The sequence below is a fragment of the Crocuta crocuta genome, unplaced genomic scaffold, assembly GCF_008692635.1.
Source record: "Crocuta crocuta isolate KB4526 unplaced genomic scaffold, BGI_CrCroc_1.0 scaffold130, whole genome shotgun sequence".
Classification (NCBI taxonomy): Eukaryota; Metazoa; Chordata; class Mammalia; order Carnivora; family Hyaenidae; genus Crocuta; species Crocuta crocuta.
In genome coordinates this window covers 8,863,343-8,889,113 of record NW_027527920.1, presented here as the reverse complement: position 1 = coordinate 8,889,113, position 25,771 = coordinate 8,863,343, and the positions used below count along the sequence as shown (strand labels likewise).

The window sequence follows — 25,771 nt, the reverse complement described above, 5'->3', positions numbered from 1 at the left end:
CAGGCAGAGTGTAACATTTCTCCAGGAACTCCCAACTGTCTGATAAATGCTCTGCTAGAGGGAAAACAGCCTTAGCTGGACAATAACTAGGCTTCCAGGACCCTGTGAGTCTTTCTCAGTATATGAAAATTCCTTTGGAAACTTCCTCTTGACCTTGAGGGAAACTTACCTCCCCCAACTCCCAAGTATATAACCAGTCTCGCCTCACGGTCCAGGCGGCTCCTTCTGACCATGGGTCCTGTCCCCGTGCTTTAATAAAATCACCTTTTTGCACGAAAGACGTCTCAAGAATTCTTGTCTGTGGGCTCCAGACCCCACCGTCACTCCAAACCCCATCAGGAGCAGCATTTGCAAAAAACTCCCTAGTAGGCCAAGCCAGGGAGGTGAAAGAATGCCAGTATGGATGTGATGTTGGGGTCCTGGAATGAACAGTCAAGAAAGAATTCTTGTTTTTTCGTGTAAAAAAGGTGGTTTCATTAAAGCACGGGACAGGACCCGTGAGCTCAAAGAGCTATACTGGGATTGTGAAGAGCGATTAGTTATATACTTTTAAGTTGAGGAGTGGGGAAGAGAAAGCCCTTCAGAAGTGGGCTCTGCCCTGACAGCAGTGAGCCCAATTCAGGACTGGAGCTCGCAAACCACAAGATCGTGGCCTGAGCAGAAGTCGTAGTTCAACAAACCGAGACACCCAGGTGCCCCTCCAAAAGGACTTTCATATGTTAATGAGGATTTGCTGTATCCTGGAGGTCTGGTTATTATCAAGCTAAGGTTGCTTTTTGCCTGTAGTGAAGTATTAAGACAGTTGGGAGTTCCTGGAGGAATGTCATAATCTGCGTGTCAACAGGCTGCAAGTTGTAAGGAAATTTAATTTTCTCTACATTTCCTTTTGCCTTTGTTCTCCCCCTCGTATGGAGCACAGAAAGCCTGAAGGGAGCTGGCAATCCTGGGAGGAGGACAGATGATAGCATTCTAGGATCTCGCATCTTAAGAACAATGGGAACCAAGGTGGAAAGGGGTTTAAGTGCTTGCCGTGATGATGGGGGAAACTAAGGCAAATGAAAAATTTCCTTACCTTTGGAAATTTCCTTTATCTCAACTTCCCCAAGGTATATGCTGGCAATCATAATCAAAGCTTGTGGCCCCCCTGATATACATCAGAAGGGTCTCTTAACAGAGGTTTTACTAAACGGTAATAAGTAGCATTTTCCTAACAGCTAGCCCTCAAGGTCCTGGAAACCTTGCTTCCAAAATTCCTTAGAGACTTAATGTGTCCCTAACCCCCCTCCCATGCTGAGGGTATATAATCAGTTACCCGTCACAATCCCTGTGGAGCCCTTTCTGCCCATGGGTCCTGTCCCATGCTTAATAAAATCACCTTTTTGCACCAAAGATGTCTTCAAGAATTCCTTCTTGGCTGTCGGCTTGGAACCCCATCATCACCCCAAACCCAATCAATTAGACACTTAAAATCAAACTATTTTGAGATAATTGTAGATTCATGTGCAGTTGTAAGAAATAATAGAGGGGCACCTGGATGGCTCAGTTGGTTAAGTGTCCAACTTCGGCTCAGGTCATGATCTCATGGTTCGTGGGTTCGAGCCCCACATTGGGTTCTGTGCTGGCAGCTCAGGCTGGAACCTGTTTTGGATTCTTTGTCTCTCTCTGTGTCCCTCCCCTGCTCATGCTCTCTCTGTGTCTCAAAAATAAACTATAAAAGAAATAATAGACAAAGATCATGTGCACTCTTCATCCCAGTTTCTACCAATGGTAATACCTTGCAAAACTGTAGTACAATATTACAACCCGGATATTGACATTGATAACGTCAAGATACAGAACATTTCCTTTCCATAGCTTCCAGGATCCCTCGTTTCCCCTTTTATAGTCACACCCCCTGGCAACCACTAAACCGTTCTTTATATAACTTTGTCATTTCAAGAATGTTATGTAAATGGAATCATGCATTACACAACCTTTTGGAATTCTCTGCTTTCACACAGCACAATTTTCTGGAGACTCAGGGTATTGTATCAATGGTGTTCCTGTTTTAAAAAAGTGTACAAAAAAGGTGTGAATAAAATGAAATCACTTTTTTAAAAGTTTTTATTTGTTTAAGTAATGTCTGTGCCTAACGTGGGGTTAGAACTCACGACCCCAAGATCAAGTGTCACAAGCTCCTCCAACTGAGCCTGCCAGGCGCCCCTAAAATGAAACCATTTTTTAAAATCATTCACCTATTGAAGGATATTTGGGTTGTTTCTACTTTGGGGTTACCATGAATAAAGTTGCTATAAACATTTGCATACAGGTTTTTATATTAAATAAAAACCTTTGGGATAAATGCCCAAGAGTGCAACTGTAGGGTCATATGGCAGTTGCATGTTCAGTTTTTTATTACTATTGTTTTAAATGTTTATTTATTTTGAGAGACAGAGAGTGTGTGTGTGTGAGCCAGGGGAGGGCCAAAGAGAGAGAGAGAGGGAGAGAGAGAATCCCAATCAGGTCTGTGCAGTCTGTGCAGAGCCCAACTTGGAGCTCGATCTCATGAACAGTGAGATAATGACCTGAGCTGAAATCAAGAGTCAGATGCTTAACTGACTGAGCCATCCAGGTGCCCCAGTTGCATGTTTTGTTTTAAAGAAATTGCCAAGTTATTTCCAGAGTGGCTGCACCATTTTACAGCCCCACCAGCAATATGGGAGATCCAGTTTCTTTGCATTCTCACTATCATTTGTTACTATTTCTTATTTTATTTGCCCTCCCATAATGGCTAGTTTTGGACATCTTTTCATACACTTATTTGCTGTCTGTATATCCTCTTCATTGGAATGTCTGATCATATCTTTTGTCCATTTTCTAACTGGATTGTTTTTCTTACTGTTGATATTAAGAGTTCTTTATGTATTCTAGATACACGTCCTTTGATATGTGGCTTACAAATATTTTTAACAGCTTGTCTTTTAATCCTAACAGGGTTTGTTGTTGTTGTTGTTGTTGTTGTTGTTTTAATAGAACAGAAGTCCTTAATTTTAATGAAGTTCAACTTACCAGTTTTTCCTTTTATGGATCATTCTTTTGGAGTCAGATAAAGAACTCTTTGTTCTACATTCTGAAAATTTCCTCCTGTACTTTTTCTAAAAGTTTTAGAGGTTTATATTTGTCTGTGATCCATGTTGAGTTAATAAAAAATACATATGATTTATATATATATAATTTATAGAGTGTATTTTTTTGAGAGAGAGAGAGCATGCACGTGAGTTGAGGAGATGAGCAGAGGGAGAGAGAGAGAGAAGCTTAAGCAGGCTCCACTGAGTGTGGATGCAAGGCTCAATCCCATAACCCTGCGATCATGACCTGAGCTGAAATCAGGAGTCAGATGCTCAACTGATTGAGCCACATAGGCACCCCCTGAGTTAATTTTTATATAAAGTGTGAAACTTAGGTTGAAGTTCTCCACCCAACCACCCCCCCCTTTGGATGTCTAATTGCCCCAGCATCACATGTTTAGATCTTCACTTTTCCAAACAATAATGGATGACCCCTTGGGTAAGAGTCCAGGTCTGTACCATGAGAACAGATCAATGCCTGACCCCATCTTCCAAGAGACCTCTAGTATTTCTCAGAGATTTTTTATAATGTTGTATATTTTACTTGTATCATTTTTTGTGATACTGTACAAAATATTTAAAGGCTTCAATTTTTTTTTAAGTGGGCTTCACACCTAGTGCAGAGCCCAACATGGGGCTTGAACACACGACCCTGAGGCCAAGACCTGAGATCAACAGTCAGATGCCTTCCACCTTCGGCTTAGGTCATGATTTCAGGTCCCTGAGTTCAAGCTCCACATCAGGCTCTGTGCTGACAGCTCAGAGCCTGGAGCCTGCTTCAGATTCTGTGTCTCCCTCTCTGTACACCCCTCCCTGCTCATGCTCTGTCTGTGTCTCTCAAAAATGAATAAATGTCAAAAAATTAAAATTAAAAAAGAATCGGATGCTTAACCAACTGAGCCACCCAGGAGCCCCTAAAGACTCCTATTTTTATCTTAAAATTTATTAGGTAAGGTGTAACATTTTCTAGATACTCAGTTGTCAATACCATTTACTAATTATTCTTTCTAATTTGAAGTATCACCTTTTCCAGTACTAAATTACCATATGTATTTGGCTTCATTCTTTTCGAATACTAAATTCTCATATATATTTCTGGTTTTTCTTTTCCATTGGTCCATTCATTCATGCACTGGTACACACAAGTTTTTTTTTTAATTCTTAATGTTTATTTATTACTGAGACAGAGAAAAACAGCATGAGTGGGAGAGGGACAGAGAGAGAGGGAGACACAGAGCCTGACACGGGACTTGAACCCAACGAACAGTGAGATCATGACCTTCTATTTTTTTTATTAGAAGAGGCAGCCCCTCTTCATTCTTCTTTCACTGTAGCTAAATGGAGAGGTTCTGGAACTACCTGGGGTTAAATCCAGGCTGTTACTTACTAGTTATGTTACCTTGGGAAAGCTACTTAACCACTCTGGCTTCAGTTTATAAGAAGGGCGATAATAGCATCTACCTCATCAAGTTGTTGCATTAAATGAACACAAAGTGACACAGAGTAAGCACTGTATGAGTGTACACTGTCATTTTGCTTATCATTCTTGTTTACTTTTTCATAGAAATTTTAGAATCTACTTGACTACTTTCAATTTAAAAATTTCTTGGTAACTTATTGCAGTATTAAATTTATAAATTAACATAGGCTTAATAGACATCATTATAATACTGTTCCCCCATTAAAGAACATGGGATTTCTACTCTTGATCAGACAGATTTGCAAACACCTACCCATTTGCTCTCCCATTTCCACTGCTATCACCTTAGTTCAACCTGTTATCTTTAAATAGGCCTGTGTCTGATTTCATCCTTGTTCCTCTCTATAGTCTGTTCACTTACACTGCAACCTGAGTGACCTTTTAAATTTTAAGTCAGGTTATGGCATTTCTCTGTGCAAAAGCTGCTCATCTCACCCAGAACCAAAGCCTCAAAGGCTTTGGTTTACTGTGGGCCGGGTGTGAATTCAGAGTTGTTTGTTATGACGAGAACTGATCTGACAAAGCGCAAAGTGAAAAAGGAGCAAAGTGATGAGGTTGGAAACAGAGGGGCAAGTGCTGGAGGAATGTCCACACTAGGCCTCTGGTCCAGTTTCCCTCCATTCTCCTCAGAGCCTTCCCTTCCCAACAGTCTATAAAACACATCTAATGATGCCTAACTCTCCTGATTAATACTCTTCTAATAATGCCCTACTACTTTCTGCATAAAATTACAACTTAACCTGGCATACAAGATACTCTTGTTTTAAAGTGTATGGAGCACCAAATATATGAGACATTGTGGTTGGTGCTGATTATAGTTAACAAAATATGCAGTCTTCACCCTAGTGGAACTTAATGGTATGCATAGAAAGACATGTGAAAAATAAGCTTGGGATTTCTCAACTCCTAGAGCTCCCTAGTTGTTTCACATTTGTCGATATTTTGATTTAATTTTCATTCTTCCTGGCAAATTCCTACTTGATCATCCAGATCCATCTAGGCCACCACCACCTTTTGTGTCAGCATGCCCGGACCTACCTCACTTCTGTTATGATGCCCTGATGTTTGTGTTTGCATCCCCTAATAGACTAGTAATCTTGAAAAACTTGGTCTAGTCTAATATGGGGCCCATGTAGGACATTCAAGTGAGGATTTTCAATAAATGTTTAATGTAAACTTTAATAACAGACTTTGTAGAATTTATTAGAGGGATATGGAAGTGCTAACGATAAACCAATCACTAGAATAAAGCAGCTCATATCTGTGTCCTTTCAAAATGGTACTACAGGGGGCGCCTGGGTGGCTCAGTTGGTTAAGCATCTGTCTTCAGCTCAGGTCATGATCTCACGGTTCGTGGGTTTGAGCCCCACGTCAGGCTCTGTGCGAACAGCTAGCTCAGAGCCTGGAGCCTGTTTCAGATTCTGTATCTCCCTCTCTCTCTGACCCTCCCCTGTTCATACTGTCTCTCTCTCTCTCTCTCAGGAAAAAAATAAAGTAAAATAAAATAATAAAATAAATAAAATAACATAAAATAAAATAAAATGGCACTGCAAGGGGACCCTGGGTGGCTCAGTCAGTTAAGCGTCCGACTTCGGCTCAGGTCATGATCTCATCGTTCGTGGGTTTGAGCTCCACGTCGGGCTCTGTGCTGACAGCTAGCTCAGAGCCTGGAGCCTGTTTCAGATTCTGTATCTCCCTCTCTCTCTGACCCTCCCCTGTTCATACTGTCTCTCTCTCTCTCTCTCAGAAATAAATAAAACATTAAAAAAAAATTAAAATGGCACTACAGGGCACCTGGGTGGCTCAGTTGGGTAAGCATCTAACTCTTGATTTTGGATCAGGTCATGACCTCATGGTTAGAGACGCACATTGGGCTGTGCTGAAAGCGTGGCCTCTTGGGATTCTCTCTCTCCCTCTCTCTGCCCCTCCCCTGCTTGTGCTCACACACTCTCTCTCTCAAATAAACTATAAAAATAATAATAAAAATGGATTACATATGGACATACCACCACACTCGCTTTCATTTAGTACTTTTGTTTTATTCAAATGCCAAAACATAAGTTTCAAGTACAAATTGTAGTTATACTCAGTTTGTTTGATTTAAAAACATCGATTATGCTTTGTTAACAACTTCCAAAACCAAAAGTAAATTGTTGTGACTAAAATGTCTCCCAGTCCATTTCTGGAGGATTACCCTTAATATATTTAGTAGCTACTCCAATTTTCACTCTACAAAAAGGGAAGTGATGATGCTATAAGAAAAAGATAGTGAACAGTTATAATATGAAAGACTTCCTGAGAAAAACTTTAACCATTGCTAGAGAGACTAAGAAGGATACCTGTTTCTGTTCCATATTATAGCAAACAGGCTTAAACACTCTGCAAAAGTGCATTTCTGGTCCTACCCAGCCATAAATAAACATCTCACATCTCTTATTACATCATAGAAAGCCCAACTTTTCATCAACAGGATTTACAATTTGCTAATAGCTTGAGGTTCTTTTCCTAACAAAAAGAGGGTAAGAGGAAAACTCAAGCATCTATAAACCAAATAATGAAAACAAGTTACTTAAATGTACTCTGATTTAAACAATTTCAAACGAGGCTGAACTGAATGAATAGTAGAGAAACTTGTATCATCATTAAGCTTAAAAGATACTCAAGTATTTTAATATTTATAGAATCAAATGAAGTAACTTCCACTGTTAAGCCCCTCCAAATTTCCCCCACTGTTTAGTTTTGTTATATAATGAAGGTTAATAACTTATATTTAGTGTGAACACATTTATTTCTGCTGATAGCAAAGCATCAATTATCTTTATGTTCTATGAAGACAAGGAATTAGACAGATATCCAGGATCAAAGAGCAAAACAAAACAAAATTAGCTGAGTGCTTTGGTAAATTCACAATATTAGGGTATTTAGTTTAGCAGATTTGCTGTTACTATGACTGATGCTGCATGCTACTTTTAGAATTAGATGGTCTTTTCCTGAAGATTTAAGGCAGACTTTAATTCTATATGCACACTCATAGTACTAAAATGGATCAAAGATGGCAAATAAATCAGACAAGTCAGCAAGGGAATGGCCCTTTTAATAGTACCAATTGGGAAGTTGGTATCATGCATTAGCAGATAAGACCAAGAACAAATCAGCAAAATACAGTTCTTTAGAGTACTTTTTCCATGAAATTTTTAACTACTTGGAAACTGCCTGTTCCAATTTTAAGATGAATAAAATTCCAATATTTTCAGGAAACAAATATAGGTAGAAAAAGGATAAACTAAAAAATGGTATCCCAATCTTCAATTTTAAAGAATTTATTTTCCCATTTGTAGAGTAACATTATTGTAAAATCCACAGTTATTGCAACACCTGCATTGCTTAAAGGGACTCCTAAGAATTTTGTTAAAGCATATTTTTAAAAAACTGAACCAAAATAATGTACATTTTATCTCTGAACATTGTATCATTAAAGTCCACACAATGTTCTCTGTAGTAAATCAATGTGATGTTACATAATATACATGATCTCATTTTTATCCTAAAGACTTCTGACCATGTATGATATCCAGGATAGATCCAATGCTTTTAATGTCAGACTGTAGAGACAGTTACAATCCTAAACAAAAGAAGGAAAAGTTTTATATACAGGACGGAAGTCTGACAGTTTAGCTGTTTGCTGCATCTGCTTGGCGAGGCCATCCTTCTTCTTCAACTCCAGAGTCATACTCTTCTTCAGAGGATTCTTTTGTTGGAGCCCTATAATAAAAAACATGCAAAAAAAAAAGGAAAATAGTAAGTGCACTTTTAATATTCAGATTGCTTAGTGGTGAAATATAGGTAACATTTAGACCACACAGCCAAGAGCTGCAAGTAATTTTCCCAATATTCTCCCTAACAGTGTTCATTCATTTCCCATTATGCTGTGAAAGCAGTGGTGAGGAGCTGCAATACAGACTGTACGGCCCTAAGGTATTCATCTAGCCCTCTACAAGAAACTCTGCTGACCCCTGAGATAAATAAATGAAGCAGTGAAAAATGTGTCAAATCTGTCAACTGATATGCTACAACAGAAAAATTTGTAAAAGACATGAAACAAGTTACTCATAAGTGACAGAATTAGCAGCATTTAAACCTCTTCATTTGGATGACTTTTATGTCTCTTTTATATACTTCTTCCTTAGAGGAAAAAAGTGCAAGCTAATTCTGAAGATCAATTTTCAGATTCACAAAATACTATTATTTTATAAACCAAAATTAGAACTTTTCTTTCTATAGAAAATTTGAGATGATCGCTTCCCTTATAAATATAAGTATGTTATGCAATTTTTGTGACAGACCAATAAACCATAGCAATAAAGAGCTGATTTTAACTTTCAGATTTGGTCTAGCTTGACAATATACTTTACCGGATATATCCTGGCTCCTTTTTCCCTTCTACTACTTCTTTGTCAACCTCCACACATACAATATCAGAATTAGGAACTTCGAACATTGGCTCTAGTAACAGCTTTTCCTAAAGAGATAAAAAGTGATAAATTACATGGAAAACTGAAGTTACACAGAAAATACTTATATTCCACAGACCAATCAAATTCATTATCTCAAAACATTACTGAATCCCTGTTATGGACCGGGAACTGAAAGTTGAAAAAAAATCAATGTAAAAATCTCTTATATTCTTCATATTAAAACAGCTGCTAACTAAATTCAGAGAGAATTCATTCTATAAGGGAAAGCTATTTATTTGTAGTTCTGTCTACTTAACTCATCATGCGCATATAAAAAGACTATACTTCTGAATTCAGATGTTCCTCAGCATTCCTGGCATATTCTGTTACCAAAGAGGTCAACTGGTAATCCTTACTTTGAAAATGATTTAATCCTAAACCACCTGTACCAAACTCCTAAATTTTGAACTATGACTTCAAATAAGCATTTGTTTCAAGGGCTACAGTAGATCTTAAGGAAAATATAGATCTTAAGAAAAAGTACATGAAGTTTCTTTCTTTCTTTCTTTTTTCTTTTTTTTTTTTTTGAGAGAGAGAGAGAGTGAGAGCAAGCAGGGGCAGAGAGAGGGAATCCCAAGCAGGCTCCGCATTGTAACTGCAGAGCCTGATGCATGGCTCAAACCCACAAACCATGAGATGATGACCTGAGCCGAAGTCAGATGCTTAACATACTAATCCACCCAGGTGTCCCCATAAAATTTCTTTAAAAATGTTAACTATATCACCTACTGCTCTAGTTTGCATGTTTATAAATCTGTCCTTAATCAGAAACAGTCTAGGCCTTCATTAGAGAGTATAATCTCAAACTGTCTGTGATAAATGTGTAGTTCCAATCAAAAAGTCCTACTGAGATGACAGAAGGATTAATTAGCAGTGAAATCCTTAGAATAATAAAGTGGGTGATGGCAGAAAATAGGCTGGGTCACTAGAATTTGTAACAAAACAAAACAAAACAAAACACAGTGAGTTCATATCATATCAAAGAATTTAGGGGTAACATATCATGATATCTGCAATTTAATTTCAAACAAATAAACAGAAAAAAATGAGGATTTCAAGGGATCTGAGAAGGTACTCTGGGGAACTTAGTCAAAAGGCCCAAGTAAAATTTTCTAAATTCTCCTTCCCAGATTTTTTCTCTATTTCATTAATGGTATTATGTGTGTGTCCTTTGTTGCAAACATTTTAAAGTGCTTTTTTTTAAAACAAAAATATAATCTGAGACTCCCCCCCCCAAAAAAAAACCATAAGAAACAATATCAGGCTAATTCTCTGGAAATACTTCCAATGAAACAACATGGAGGCTTAATACTGGCAAAACTCTGACCAAGAAATAATGTCATTTTGTATAATAATGCCAACTTACCATTATGGACCGAAGGCCTCGTGCTCCTGTTTTTCGTTCTAGTGCCAATCTGGCGATAGCTTTCAGAGCATCCTCAGTAACATTCAGTTCACACTACAAATATATAAAAAGAAATGAACTTTAGATAATACTTGATATTTTCCTAAGATAACCATACAGCATTTGATCTATTAACTGTTACTACCTACCATTATTCCTAGTCTTTATAGAACAAAGAGGGACCAGTGCCCTAACTTTACAGATAAAAGTTGACCCTATCCCCTTTCAGACTAAAGCATTTTTTGACTATCACTTTCTTCTTAGAAAACACTCTACTTCAGCATTCACTTTATAGAGTGTTACTCATCACTCTCATCCTATAGAACACGAAGGGAAAACTTTAGACAAGTCTCTAAATTACCACAGAGTTCAAATTATTGATACTAAATTCATTAACATACCCAAGAAACATCAAAATACTTTTGGAACATCAGATTTCACAAAATCTTGGTATTAAACAAATTTCAGTTACTAATTTCTACTTCCAAAAAACATAAAATGTAAGCAAGGTAATTCTCGCTCCTGGTGCTTGAGAACATCACCTTCAAGCACTTGTTTCTATCAATTAACCTATGAGAAGGCAATAGTATTCTGAATCACAAGTTTGTCATTAGTCTTTGAAGATGTTTTCTAGATTAACATGGACTTTTTATTTTTATTTTTTTTATGTTTTATTTATTTCTGAGAGAGAGAGAGACAGCATGAGCAGGGGAGGACCAGAGAGAGACAAACACAGAATCTGAAACAGGCTCCAGGCTCTGAGCTAGCTATCAGCACAGAGCCTAACGCGGGGCTCGAACCCACGAACCATGAGATCGTGACCTGAGCCAAAGTTGGATGCTTAACCAACTAAGCCACCCAGGCGCCCCAATTAACATGAACTTCTTAGGACTTTATTCAACATTTACTGAACTCCTATGTGTTTACATATTAGAGACTGAATGATGAATTACCATTTTGCCATCCAGGAACTTAAGTCTATTGGGTGGTGACAAATAAGCAAACTAGCATTTATAGCACAGCATATGCACATGGTGCTCCCTTAGCATTAAACGAGGCAAGGGGACCACTGAAGGATTTAAGGAGAGAAGTAAAATAACTAGCTTTGTATTTATTCATTCACTAGATATTTATTAAGAACTTAGTATCTATTTGCTGGGCACTATATTCAATAATATAAAAAAAGTCCATTCTGGAAGTAAAAAAGGGAAGATAATGGTATTTTGGTGGTGGTGGTCAGAAACAGACTTGAGACAGGGAGGCCAATTAGGAGCCAAATGCATAGAGAATGATAAAGAAACGACATAAGGTAGTGGCAGTGGAATGAAGAGAAAGAAACTGATATTTAAAGACACTAAGTTCATAAAGCCCAAAACATAAGCTATGTGATCAGATCTGTGGGGATGTAAGATCAGATGTCTGGCTACAGAGAAGTAGATATGGGAGGTGATAGAACTTCAGACAAAAAAGTATATAAAAGTATACACAGTATGTTGTAACAAAAGTGTTTAGAATTTTAAGGCTGAAAGGACAATCCTGTGTGTCTGGCTTGAGGGGCTGGGGGTAGGTAGCTGGCACAAATTCTCTCCATGTATATATCCTTGGGCTTTAAGCTGCAATAATGATTTTAATTAAGAAGAAAATAAAGCCAACTCCTAAATGTCTAAAATAACACACTGCCTTCCTTGACACTTTGATCCATATTTAATGAGGTATAGGCTGGTATTCTGGATGAGAAGGACTGCTTTTGCTTTTTGTTAAGCTAATTTATTTAGAGTTTCAATAACAAAAGCCCATAAATTAACTATGAAAAATAAAAATCTAACCTTATCCATGCTAAATAAGGCCTGGTACTGAGGAATAACAGCATTACGTGGCTCAGTTAGTATTTGTACAAGTGTTTTCTCGTCTAAGCTATGCAAAGGAACAACCACAGGCAACCGTCCCACAAACTCAGGAATCATGCCAAATTCAATGAGATCTCTGGCTTCCACATGACGTAATAATCGATCTTTCTCTTCAATGTCTTGCTGAGTATTTGATTCTCCACTTCGATTGGCAAGGTCTGCAGCAGCTGCAGCCCTTCTGCCTTTTCCCAAATTAGATGGTGTTCCAAATCCAAGATACTGCCAAGAAAAGACAGGGATTATAAATAGTAGAATGAAGTTGCATTGTACTAAGTACTCTGCATATATATCTCACATGACCTTTACAATAAAAGAAAGTTCTATTATATTCACATTTTACAAGTGAAGAAAATGAGCTTAGAGAGGTTCAGTGCCTTGATCAAGCTCTTCTTGCTGTTAAGTGGTAAAGCCAGGATTTGAACTCAGCCCTATCTGTCTTCAGAAATGAAAACTAAACCACCATTTAATAACCAAGTCTCAAAGAATGAATTGTAGGGGTGCCTGGGTGGCTCAGTCAGTTAAGTGTTCGACTTCGGCTCAGGTCATGATCTCGCGGTTCACTGGTTCAAGCCCTGCGTCAGGCTCTGTGCTGACAGCTCAGAGCCTGAAGCCTGTTTCAGATTCTGTGTCTCCCTCCCCCCTTCCCCACTCATGTTCCCTCTCTGTCTCAAAAATAAACAAACTATAAAAAAATTTTTAAAAAGAATGAATTGTAGTAAAAGTAGACAGGTAAAAATTATGAAGGGAGGTCCCTTCAAACTCAGATAAGGATGTTGTAGGGTTTTTCTGAGATCTCTAGACTAGCGTGGTTTCTAAAATGTATAAGAACTAGGGGAGCCTGGGTAGCTCAGTTGGTTGAGCATCCAAAAACTCTTAATTTCAGCTCAGGTCATGATCCTAGGGTCATGGGATTGGGCCCCTTAAAATTTTCTTTCCCTCTGAAAAATAAATTATGAGGCACATGGGTGGCTTAGTCAGTTAAGTGTCCAACTTTGGCTCAGGTCATGATCTCATGATTCGGGAGTTTGAGTCCTGTGTCGGGCTGTCTACTGGCAGCTCAGAGCCTGGAGCCTGATTCAGATTCTCTGTCTCCCTCTCTCTCTACCCTCCTCTGCTGATGCTCTGTCTCTGTCTCTCAAAAACGAAAAAATGTAAAAAAATTTAATAAAAATATTACAAATTAAAAAATAATAAAATTTGTAAAAACCATAAAAATGGAAGATAGTAATTACTTTGTAACCAAAATTAATTTTGTAATATTGTCAATAGTAGTAGTGCCTAAGGAACAAGCAGCCTTATGAGGAAATTATGCACAAGTGTCTTAGTCACTGCTAAGCATTCTTTTAAAATCATGATTTGAGGTTGCAGCATACATCAACCTGTAAGAATAATTCTGATTTTATAAAAAAAACACATAAGAATGACATCAAACAAGAAGACTACTTTGCTGCAAAAAGCTGGGTATCGAGGTACCTGGCTGGCTCAGTTGGTAGAGAATGTAACTTAATCTCAGGTTATGAGTTCAAACCCCACACTGGCTATGGAGATTACTTAAAAAAATAAAATCTAAAAACAAAAACAAGAAACACCCATTGTTAAAAAAAAAAAAAAAATTCTAAGTATCTAAGGTGCATGGATCTTACTTTAGTCAACATAAAAGAATTATACTCCAGGCAATTGTCAGAATGTTTTGACATTCTGGTATTTCATACAGCTTTTGTCAAAAGTATAAGAGAAGCACATGGTATGTGAGAAAATAGTCTAAGTTAAAAATCCATTCCTTGGGGCTCCTGGGTGGCTCAGTTGGTTAAGCGTCTGACTCTTCGTTTCAGCTCAGATCATGATCTCATGGTTCGAGTTCAAGCCCATGCGTTGGGCTCTACACTGGCAGTGAGGAGCCTGCTTGGGATTCTCTCTCATTCCCGCTTTCTGCCCTTCCTTCAGTCACTCGTTCTTTCAAAATTAATAAACTTAAAAAAAAAATCAATTCTTCTGACTCTCTACATGGACAGTTAGTGTATCAGAAAGAAAAATACCTTACATTCAATATTTTATATAATTTATATAAGTATTTATTATATAGAAGTATATATAAAAATACATATACAAACGTTTATTTTATGTAATATATAAGCATTTACAAAGCATTATAAAACACTGGAAATACAAACCTGAAGGCAGCCATTACCCTAAAGGGGCTTATTCAGAGTGAGAACATATGAAGGCATTAAAGTATCACAGGTGCAATGAAGGACAACTGTACAGGAAACTGTAGCAGTGAGAAGGAAGAGTGGGGAGTGGGGAGGGAGGGTAGAAGGTGATCAAGAAGGCGTTCACAGAAGAATTGCCGAATCAGTTAACAGACTGAGTCGTAAAAGATGAACATATATTTGCCAACTGGATTGAGGCACGGGAAGGCATGAACAAAGGCAAGAGGAATAAAAGTTAGGAATGCAAGCAGTCTGTTATGTTGGACTATAGGTGCATTATTTAATATTGTACCCCTGGCTTTCAACAAGTGTTGATAAAAATAGCCACATGGATGTACTTAATCCTCTATTAAAATCACTACCGATAACAGTCTTACATCTCTCTCTCTTTCATAAAGATCTATGTGACAAACTTCCCTCCCCACCCCACAACCCCGAGCTCAACACCTGAGCTGAGATCAAGAATTGGACACATAACTGAGTGAGCCACTCGCGATCCTGAAAAATTAGTTTTTTAAATCGGTCTCTCCTGAAGACCTCATACGCTTCCTCTTTCAGGTAGTAAGAACAAGAGCCCAGGATGTCTCCCTACTTTTTGTTAAGAAGTTAAAATGACCTATGACCTAAACTTTCCTTCTACATGTTTCTGATCTCTTTCTGGACATTACTTTTACCTGTTCTTTTCTACATGTTTCTAGCTTCAAATTCTTTTTGGAAGCACTAATTATAATTAAGTATCAGACATAGTCTTTGTGTTTTTAAAAATAAACTCTACACCCAACATGGAGCACAAACTCACGACCCCAAGATCAAGAGTCTCATGCTCCAGTGACTGAGCCAGACAGGCACTGCCAGAATTTTGAATATAAAGTTATATCCCTCCCTCTTTCTCTCTCATGTACATACAAAGAAGTAATTTCTAATTTTAATTTGTCAGGCTACTTTATAAAGAATTTCAAAAGCAAAAGCAAATTAACTAATATAAAAAATTAAACTCTAACCTTATCCATGCTGAGTAAGGCCTGATACGGAGGAGTAACAGCATTACATGGTTCAGTTAGTATCTGTACATGAGGTTTTTTTTTTAATCTAGGCTGTCCAAAGAACTTCCATAGGCAACTAACCCATTAGCAGCATTATTTATTTATTCATTTTTTACCACTAGTAAACTACTACTTCAACTAGTGGGTGCAAAGCCAAGGAGACTTAAAGCAAGCGATGTAGCACAGCTGATCTATATATATTCATTTAGGTAGAATATTATGTTACAGAAAAATCATTTGTGGTTACTGATTATGTAAAACACAAAAACATGGAAAAATACTGGTGTGTTTTGGGCATCTTGACACTATGTTGACATTATATTTTACTGTAATCAATCAACAAATAGGTACAAATATGAAGAAGTTGTGCTCCATCCAGTAACCCTTCAGAAAAACTTACCTTTTCATTTTTCCTCCTGCTGATGATTCTGTCTAAGCCATTGAAAGCACCAGATGCAACAAACAGGATATTTGTTGTATCAACTTGTACTGTTTCACCACGTAACTTGCGGGAATTCTTTTCTGGAACATTAACTATGGTGCCTTCTAGTAGTTTTAATAACCCCTAAATAAAGAATGACTGATTTATAACATCATTGTATAAGTATTATTTATTGTACATCAGATAATGAGATTCAAAGGGGAAAATAATATGTGGTTATGGTCAATGAGCGTAATTAAAGAAAACTCCCACATTTCTACAACTAAAATAAAAATCTAATGCACTATCACACTAACAATTCATAATTTGGAATAGTTATAGATTTCTGATACACTCGAAATAAATAGTCAACTTAAAAGGCTGCTTTTGATGGTAAAGATATAATTCTGATCTAAAGAGAGAATTATGAATTTGTAAGATGGTAGACAACCATGGTGGGAACATACAATATTTGAAAATAGTTAATTTGTCTTTCATAGAAATTAAATTTCTTTTCTATTACTAGTATTAAACTTTGAGACTACCTATATTTTGGGATGCTTTTATAAAAAAATTATCTAGAACATTTCATAAGTGTGACCTCTCTGTCTTGGTCAAAACAAAAAGGAAATCAATTTTCCTTACTCTATAGTTTATGTCATAATTAGTTACCAATAAAAAGTCAAGTTGCAAATAGATCTTTAAGACTTCAATTATAACTCTACATGGAATGAAACACTATTTTATCTATCTTACCCTATTGTCAAGTGAAAAGAGTAAGATACATGTACATACTTCATTTATGTCTAGTTAGAACCAGAACTCTCAAGAGTCTTCTAGAAATGTTTAACTGGGCCTCTAAAGAATAAAACCAACAAAAATCAAAATTTTTTTCTATTCTTTAAAATAATTTTAATCTCCTAAGAAAGGCAATTTTGTACTTAAAATCACCAACAGCTTTCTGAACTACTTTAAAATGGTATGTGGAGTTAGGGGTGAAAGAAATAAAAACAGAATCTAATTGAATGCAAAACCAAACGTACAATATTTGGGAGGTTGATGTATTCCCTTCCTTTTAGTGGGCTTGAACAAAATATTCAACTGCTTACTTGCTGAACGCCTTCTCCACCTACATCCCGTAACTGATGAATGCCTGGCACACTGCCAATCTTATCTACTTCATCCAGAAAGACAATTCCTATAATTTAAGGAGGATTCTATTTATAATATGAAAATGATATACACAAGATAACCTCAGTTTTAAGACTAAGTAGCTAGAGAGCAAATATATACAAAGCCTAATTTTATAAAAATACATTGCTAGACTCCCAATCATCATTGTGTAAATGTTTTACAATTTATTTTATAGAGCATCACTTGGGTAAGATAACAATTCTGACATTAGTTATCTACCTCACTATTGTTTTCAGGTTCTTTATTCTAGGAAGCTGAGATAAATATATAGTGTGGAAGCAGGAGGTATATGTAGTGCTGGTAGTAGCATAATCTTTTACTCTTTCCCACCCATATTCTTGTCTTAAGGGAATTTGGGCAAGAAGCTGTCAAGCTTTTCAAGTAAATAAGGAGAGATGATAGATGGGGAAAGGAGAAATGCAGCATCTAGGATATCCTGTAGGTCAACAGGCTAATCTGTTTCTAGATTCATCCTGCACTCTCCTGCCTTTGTCCTTGCCCCCTCTCTTAACTCACCCCAGGACTAGGAGTCTAGAGGGGACTCAACAGGAAAAATAATGATGGCATTAAGGATCAAATGGAATAGTAATCTGGCCTGTTTTCACCCTAGTAGCCATCTTATGACAATAAGGCAAAAGCAAAGTTTGTGGCCCTTAGTCAATATGCTAGAAAATGTTTAACGCAGCTACTACCTTTATACAATTACAGAGTTTTATTCTTCGACTCAAAACAAGAATTATAGTATCTCTTAATGCTTCCCCAATAGTCTACATCTGGGGATAGATAAACTATACTAAAAACATACCTTGCTGTGCTTTTTCTACATTATAATTGGCATCTTGGAGCAATTTGGCAATCACAGATTCAATGTCTTCACCTACATATCCGGCCTGAGTCAAAGTTGTACAGTCACAGATAGCAAAAGGGACATCAAGGCATTTAGCTAGAGTTTGTGCCAGCAGAGTTTTACCTACAAATAGAAATAGCAACTAAAAGTTTACTAAAAATATGTTGATATATATAATTTCTCTACAAAAATGTAAAATGTATTAAATCTAAATAGTATATAATAAAAAATTACTTATACATCTCTTCTCTACTATTGTTTAGATTTAATGGTATGTTATTTTTATTATTCCTATTAAGATGTTAGGGATTAGCCTAAAGGGCATTGCCAATTCCTCAAATTCAGCTTGAAGTCTATGCACAAATACTGATAACGTACCCATAAGACTGGCCTTAGAGTTCTTCTTAAGAGCCAGAATCCCCCAATCACAAGACACAGGTTATAGAATCATTTATATTCTATTTTTTTTAATGAATAATTTTTTCAGGAAGTTATTTACCTGACCCAGTTGGTCCAAGCAGCAAAATATTACTCTTTTCAAGTTTTATGTCATCATGGGAAGAATCCAATACTTCACCTCCTCGTTTTTCCTGAGGTATTTGTTGATTTACCTGTTGTTGCATTGATGCTCCTAAAGCATTACCATGTGGACTGATTCCAGCAATCTGAAGCAATTCTGAAAGACGCCAAAGAAATTATTAGAGCTTCATTTGATTTTACTTGAAATGATGCCCATTATAAAACCCTAAATCTAAGACCAATCACATATTTAGAAAAACTTAATACTACCTAAATGTCTTACCTAAAAAGGAAGAAAACTTCAAATTCTCTAGCCACAAATGTACAACATACAATTATTCAGGGAACCTTAAGTAAAATAAATGGATTCTTTTTACCCTCCTTATTTATGTAAATCCCTTTCACTTAAGGGAAGGCAATATAAGGGAAGGAGAACAGTGCTAGCAGCCGTAAAGCTTTAACTTTGGTCTTTTCGTTGTGTCTAAATAGCTCTGTGATCCTGGGCAAGTCATATAAACTTTGTGTTTCTGTTTCCTAACCTACAAAATGACAATAATACCTGTCCTATCAATTTCAAACACATGGTTGGAAGGTATAAGAATAAAATGCAATTCATTTGGAGGCACTTTAAAAGGCCAACAAATATATACAGATTTTTTCATTACAAATGAAGGACTGTAGAAAAAGCAAGAAACACTCAACACAGTGAACACAGTAACAGAACCAAGACTTAAACAGAGAAATAGGGAACCTGGGTTCCTGTCTTTTTCTATTGCTGTGTGGCTGTAGGACCATGGCAAATCACTTAATTTTCCTTACCTATTAAATGAAAACATCAAGACATATGACCTCTATAGTCTCTTTTACATCTAAAAAATGATTCTGTGAGTCTACTAGAGAAACCAAATATAGTTAAGACTCACTATCCCTGGTTCTATCTGAATTTTGATTTTATAGGATCTCAAATGGATCTTTCCAGTCTCTTTATTGGAGACACAATGCTTAACTACATGGGAATGATATTGCTGGTGAACTATCAGTTTATCAACTGGGTGCCTAAAAACAAAACAACTTTGTTCTTACTCTCTTGGCTGAAGGAAAGAATTCCAATAGTCTTTTCAGTTATCCAGATTTGTAAATATCCATATTGCTCCTCATCATCAGCATTTGAGGGATCTGTGCTCATATCCTACTTGTTTATATTTTCTGGATTTGTTTTTAGGTTGCTTCTAATAAATGGATTAAGAATATCAGTACTTTCCAATGCATTATTATTTTAATTAAACCAATAGATGTTCAGCAGACATAACTATTATTATGGTCCTGTCCTATTCCATCTGGCTGGCACTTTCAAATTATCTTAGGGTCACACTTAAAAGTAAATGGTTATTTTGGGGCACCTGGGTGGCTCAGTCAGTTAAGCATCTGACTTTGCCTCAGGTCATGATCTCACAGTTCATGAGTTTGAGCCCCACACTGGACTCTGTCAGCACAGGCAGATTGCTTGAGATCCTTGGTCTCCCTCTCTCTTTGCCCCTTCCCCACTCATGCTAGCCTTCTCTCAAAAATAACTAAACATTTAAAAAAAAGTAAACACTTATTCTAATCATCAAAAATAGGCATTTAAGGAGCACCTGGGTGGCTCAGTCAGTTTCGCATCTGATTCTTGATTTCAGCTCAAGTCATGACATCATGGTTCTTGAGTTCAAGTCCTGAACCTGGCTGTGCACTAACAGCATGGAGCCTGCTTGGGATTCTGTCTCCTTCTTTCTCTGCCCTGCCCCATTTGCTCTCTGTGTCTTTCTCAAAATAAATAAAGTTTAAAAAAAATAAACATTTTAATTTAAATTGTGCTACATTTGATGGTTAATTATTAGTGAATAATTCATAATGCTGTGCCTCGTTATAATCCATATCAAGAAAAAATTGCTGTCTCCTACATGAGTTTAGTTAGTTAGCTAGTTGTCCCCGTTAAAAGAAAATGTCTTTTTTTTAAGTTTTTAAACATTTATTCATTTTTGAGAGATAGAGACAGAGTGTGAATTGGAGGACGGGCAGAGAGAGGGAGACACAGAATCCGAAGCATTCTCCAGGCTCTGAGCTCTCAGCACAGAGCCTGACATGGGGCTCAAGCTCCGGACAGTGAGATCATGACCTGAGCTAAATAAAGTAGGACACCCAACCTACTGAGCCACCCAGGCACCCCAAAAATTTCTTTTTTTGTTTCAGCAAAATTTAGTTAGGAATTGTGACAATATAGGAAGAGGCTTTTGCTCAAGTGCAGCTGGCCCAATGGGGGAAAAATTATTTAGGTGAATAATTTGAATAAAATTGCAAGTAGAATATTAACTGCAGTAGAGTCACAGAATAAATGTATTTTTTAAGTTTATAAAAATTATTTATTTTGAGAGAGACAGGGACAGTGGGAGCAGGAGAGGGACAGAGAGAGAGGGAAAGAGAGAGAATCCCAAGCAGGTTACGCGCGGTCAGTGCGCATTGCCTGATGTGGGGCTCGAACCCACGAAACTGTGAAATCATGACCTGAGCTGAAATCAAGTCACCCAGACACTCCAGGATAAATGTATTTAACTTATACAATAATTAAATTTAAAAGAGAGGAATAATTTAAACAGTACGTGATGTTTGTCATTCCATTTCATGAAATTATGCTCCAGAGTAAACTTGAAATAACTCTCCTTTCCTTTCATTTAGTCTGTTTCTGCATCTCTCTCAATGCATGAGCAGCTCTCTACAATGAGTGAGTAGACTAGTGTATGGTTTGTTGCATGGAGTTCATCAGCCATGTGGCCTGGACAAATTCCTTAAAATTTCTGCACTTCGGTTTTCTTATCTGTAAAATGGGGGTGAAAATAATAGTTTCTGTCTCATAGGTTTTAGGAAGATTTAATCAGTTAAAATATGTAAAACACTTAGAACTGTGTCTGGCAGAGTTTTATAAGTGTCATAAAAGAATTTGCTATCAGTTTTGCTATTTTTCTAGTGTTTAAGTTATTTGTATAACATAGTCCTTAGTGCAATCCAACTGTTTCATCTGGTGCTCTACTTAAGAAAAACAATATTCCAATGATGGAAAAAAAAAATCCAAAAGTCTTATTGATAGTAAATATGACATGTGATTTCCAAAAGAAACTCTAAAGAATATTTTGATTATGTATCGTTTTAGGTCTAATGCCCTAACTTTAGAATCTAAAACCCCACACAGGACAAGTGAAAACTTTACATGAAAATAAATTCTATGTAAGCTTTCAAAATAGTACTTTCCAAGTACTATTTCCAAGACTATAATCCAAGTCACTATAATTACAAATTCTTTTACCTAAGTTCTTAGTGTTACTTGTTAACATTTAAATTTCATTAAATCACTACACATATTTTTTCAAAATATTCATTATAGACTTTTCTTTACTAATTCATACTAGCTTTACTAGTTATCTGTCCAAATTTATGAATATAGTGCTGAAAGCATATTTGATTATATTTTGGGTTTAGAAAATATAAATTATACATAGGCTTAAAGTTTATTATTTAGACCTTACATTCTTATATATAATCTAATTCTACTACATTGTGTTTAATCTTACCATGCATGATATACTTGTTATTTCCATACAATTTAAAAATAACTAGAAATAGTACAATTTTATTACACCCAAGAGATCTCATGCTTGAGTTGGTAAACTAGTTATATTCTTATGGCCTATCCAGTATATATAATATACTTCAAAAAGTAGATACATAATATACCTTGATTCAAAGGCAAATATAAAAGTAACAAACTTATAGGTAAAATGTGTTCATAGTGGCTTATCCATTACTTTATTTTGTTATTTTAATTACTGAAACAAAATGCAATGTGAATTTTTAAAAAACTTATTCACTTAAGCAATCTCTCCATACAATATGGGGCTTGAACTCATGGCCTGAGACCAAGAATCGCATGCTCTTCCAACTGAGCCAGTCAAGCACCTCTCTTTTTATGAACCTTTACCATCCACGCAGCACTACATACCCACTTTAAAAAAAAAAAAAAAAAAAGAGGGCAAAACAAGAGAATGGCCACTATCCTTAGAATATCAGGTCCTTCCAAACCCTCCATGAGACCATCTGATGCTTATAGGGACAATCCAGGGCTGAAAACACTGAGTTGCGGCTTACTCGGAATTTGCAAGGCTATATACCAAGTTGCAGAAACATCAAAAAATAATGTGCGGTTTCTGGCAAAGGGAAGCTGGAGGATAATCTGCCTCCTCCCAAATTTCTGTCACACATAAGCAGGCCAACTCTACTTGTATGGGGGGAAAAGATATAAAATAGCAAGCTATAGATTTTAAAATACAACTCCTGTTAATATGCATATAGGTATATATTTATAGAGAAAAAATATAATATTTTTTATTCTCTACATTATGCTTTAAAAAATATCACAAAAGATAAAAATCAAATATCTGAAGTAACCTAACATATTTAAACTACACAAATTAGCTATGAGAAACTGTTTCAAAGTTATATATATTATGTATGATAAACATGTTTAGATAACATACAATCTCTCTTTCTTGGCAATACACAAGCTAATACATATCTACCATTACTACTGCTGATATCCTTCACTGAGGTAAATCTCAAAAGGAAGAATGATTACAGAAGAGGACCTGAGGAAACGTCACTTACTTGTAAATCTGTACTCATCCTCCCGTCTTCTTATTTCTAACTCTATAGAAAGAGGATAAGATGACAACATGAAAATTATATTTGTTTAGTCTGTAGGAACAAATGAGGGCTATTTCCTTCTTCCAAATATAAAGAATGTGTTCATTAATGTTTTATAGCTTTTCACATTATGAAAAAATCTAAATGTTACATCCTGTCTATATTAAAAACATTAAAAACCCAAACATATTAATGATGGCTGTACAGTTGCTAACATCCACATTTGTCAAATACTAAGTTGGTACTTAAGAAAAGAGAAGTAATAATTAAAATCTTCAACAAAAGTTTAAACCTCTCATACCATAATTACCATATAACCATTTGTTTTCCTTGTACCTAGAACAGCTTAACTATTGATTTGCTACTGAAAGAACCCGAAAAATCATTTTGCCTCGGAAAAATCTTCATGACTAGACAGTGCTATATGACTTTATAAAAATGAAGGTTCCAGGTCTTCCATTAGTTACTATGACTTATACTTTCTAAAAATAAAGTAACTGATACTACCACATAACTATTTTATTTACAGTAAGTTCAACAAGTGAACAAGTTATCGTCACTGAGCCAATAAGTTATGTATTTAATAGCTACCAAAAGTAATCAAAATATATTATAGTTTTTTAAATATAAGTATTTAGTAGAACTCTCTCAAATTGTAAAATGATGACTAAAAGAATTAAAACGGTAGACTATAGGCCTAAGTAAGAAATCAGGGCTCCTTGGCCAATTAAAAACAAAAAAAAACTTTAAAAATTTGCATTTTACTCTATTCATAGTTTTTAAAACAAGATCAGCCTATTAATATAACACATTATTGTCTACAGTAAATCGAGATTATATAGTATATCAGTATATTAGAATCTATCATTAATAGGAATTATACAGATTTTCCCTTAACCTTACATATACTCTGCATCTGGGGCCTAAATAGGAAAGAATGCTGGATATGCTGTGTGACAGTTATCATCTATCTTCACACATCTTTGACCGAGGCACATGATCTGGTCCTAGGGAATCAGTTGTGGTGAAGTCTATAATTCAAAGATTATGTCTCAGTCTCTACTCCAGTGACTTTTCAAACATTTTTCACTGAGACCCTTGATAAGAAATACATTTCACTCTGTGACTCAGAACCCATGCGCATATAACCAGAAACAACAGTTTTATATGTAACTACAAGTTAATGTACTCTGGTATTTTCTATTCACACCTATTAACTTTTCTTAAAAAATGCTGTTGGCAACCTAACAAAATGATTTCACGATCCACTAATGGGAACAGGCCTGTACTTCGAAAAATGCTGTACTACACTAAAAGCATTCTAGAACAAAAGCAACGGGTTGCAAATAAAGATTACCTCTAAGCATGTAATCTCTATTTTGGTCAGTTATCAAAACACTAACCTCTAGGTGTCAATGATGTCTGCTTCTCAACCTCTGCTTGCTGTCTCAGAGTAGCTGGGATATTGTTATATATTCTCTTATAATGATTGTACACAGCAACCGAAAGCACCTTCTTAGCAAATGATTGGCCAACAACATACTTGTCGAGGTAGTTATAAATCTGAAAAATGATTGGTTATGAATAATTTATTACTATGAATTATCATAAAATAACATACATGTTAAGAAGTTACACACTGAGCATATTTGCTCAGAGTTTTAAATTTGAACAAAGGCCCAATAAAAACAAAATGCCAAGGGTATGACACTTATGAGGCAACGATTCAGAAGCCCCAAACCTATGTGGACAAAAACACAATTCATTTGTTCTTTAGCTTAACAAAGTACCACTGTATTCATATAATGCTCTGCTGGTTTCTGTTCTATAAATAATGCCATTAATCCTAATTTTTAAAAGTTAATTATTAAAGTCACTTAGAATACCTACATATGCCACCATGGGTTTAAAGATATCATCATTAATGTAAATCTTAAAAATAAATCCTTTTTTATTATCATTACTTATTTTGAAAGAGAAAGAGTGTGTGCGAGCAGGGGAGGGGCAGAGAGAGAGGGAGAGAGAGAATCCCAAGCAGGATCCACACTATCAGCGCAGAGCCCAAGGTGGAGCTCAATCCCATGAACCCATGAGATCATGACCTGAGCCAAAATCAAGAGCCAGATGCTTAACCGGCTGAGCCACTCAGGTGCCCCAAAATAAACCCTTTCTATACCTCTCTCAATCACATGAGTAACATTCTTCAGAAATATATTATAAAACTACTCTCTTAAAAAATAGCCATTATATAATCAAAGCCATTACCCACATCTATATGTTTGAATATTCACAAACAAATATTTAGGTTTTTCTCAGACATTAACTTTAAAGCTACTCATGTATCTAAACAGTAATCTAAAAAACGTTATTCTTAGAAACTAAAGCTCTGTTTG

General features: G+C 36.2%; 1 protein-coding gene across 1 annotated transcript in view; it reads right to left on the bottom strand.

The window, feature by feature from the left end:
- Positions 1–6,605: 6,605 nt before the first annotated feature.
- Positions 6,606–25,771, bottom strand: part of CLPX (caseinolytic mitochondrial matrix peptidase chaperone subunit X) — a 40,850-nt gene continuing 21,684 nt past the window's right edge. Inside the window, exons 5-14 of the mRNA XM_077747078.1 lie at positions 24,782–24,941; positions 23,340–23,381; positions 18,628–18,804; positions 18,087–18,251; positions 17,197–17,285; positions 16,067–16,231; positions 12,333–12,632; positions 10,468–10,560; positions 9,000–9,106; positions 6,606–8,349 (exon numbers count right to left, since the gene is read on the bottom strand). Coding sequence (XP_077603204.1) covers positions 8,259–8,349; positions 9,000–9,106; positions 10,468–10,560; positions 12,333–12,632; positions 16,067–16,231; positions 17,197–17,285; positions 18,087–18,251; positions 18,628–18,804; positions 23,340–23,381; positions 24,782–24,941 — 1,389 coding nt within the window. The 3' untranslated portion in view covers positions 6,606–8,258. The remainder of the gene's footprint in view (positions 8,350–8,999; positions 9,107–10,467; positions 10,561–12,332; positions 12,633–16,066; positions 16,232–17,196; positions 17,286–18,086; positions 18,252–18,627; positions 18,805–23,339; positions 23,382–24,781; positions 24,942–25,771) is intronic.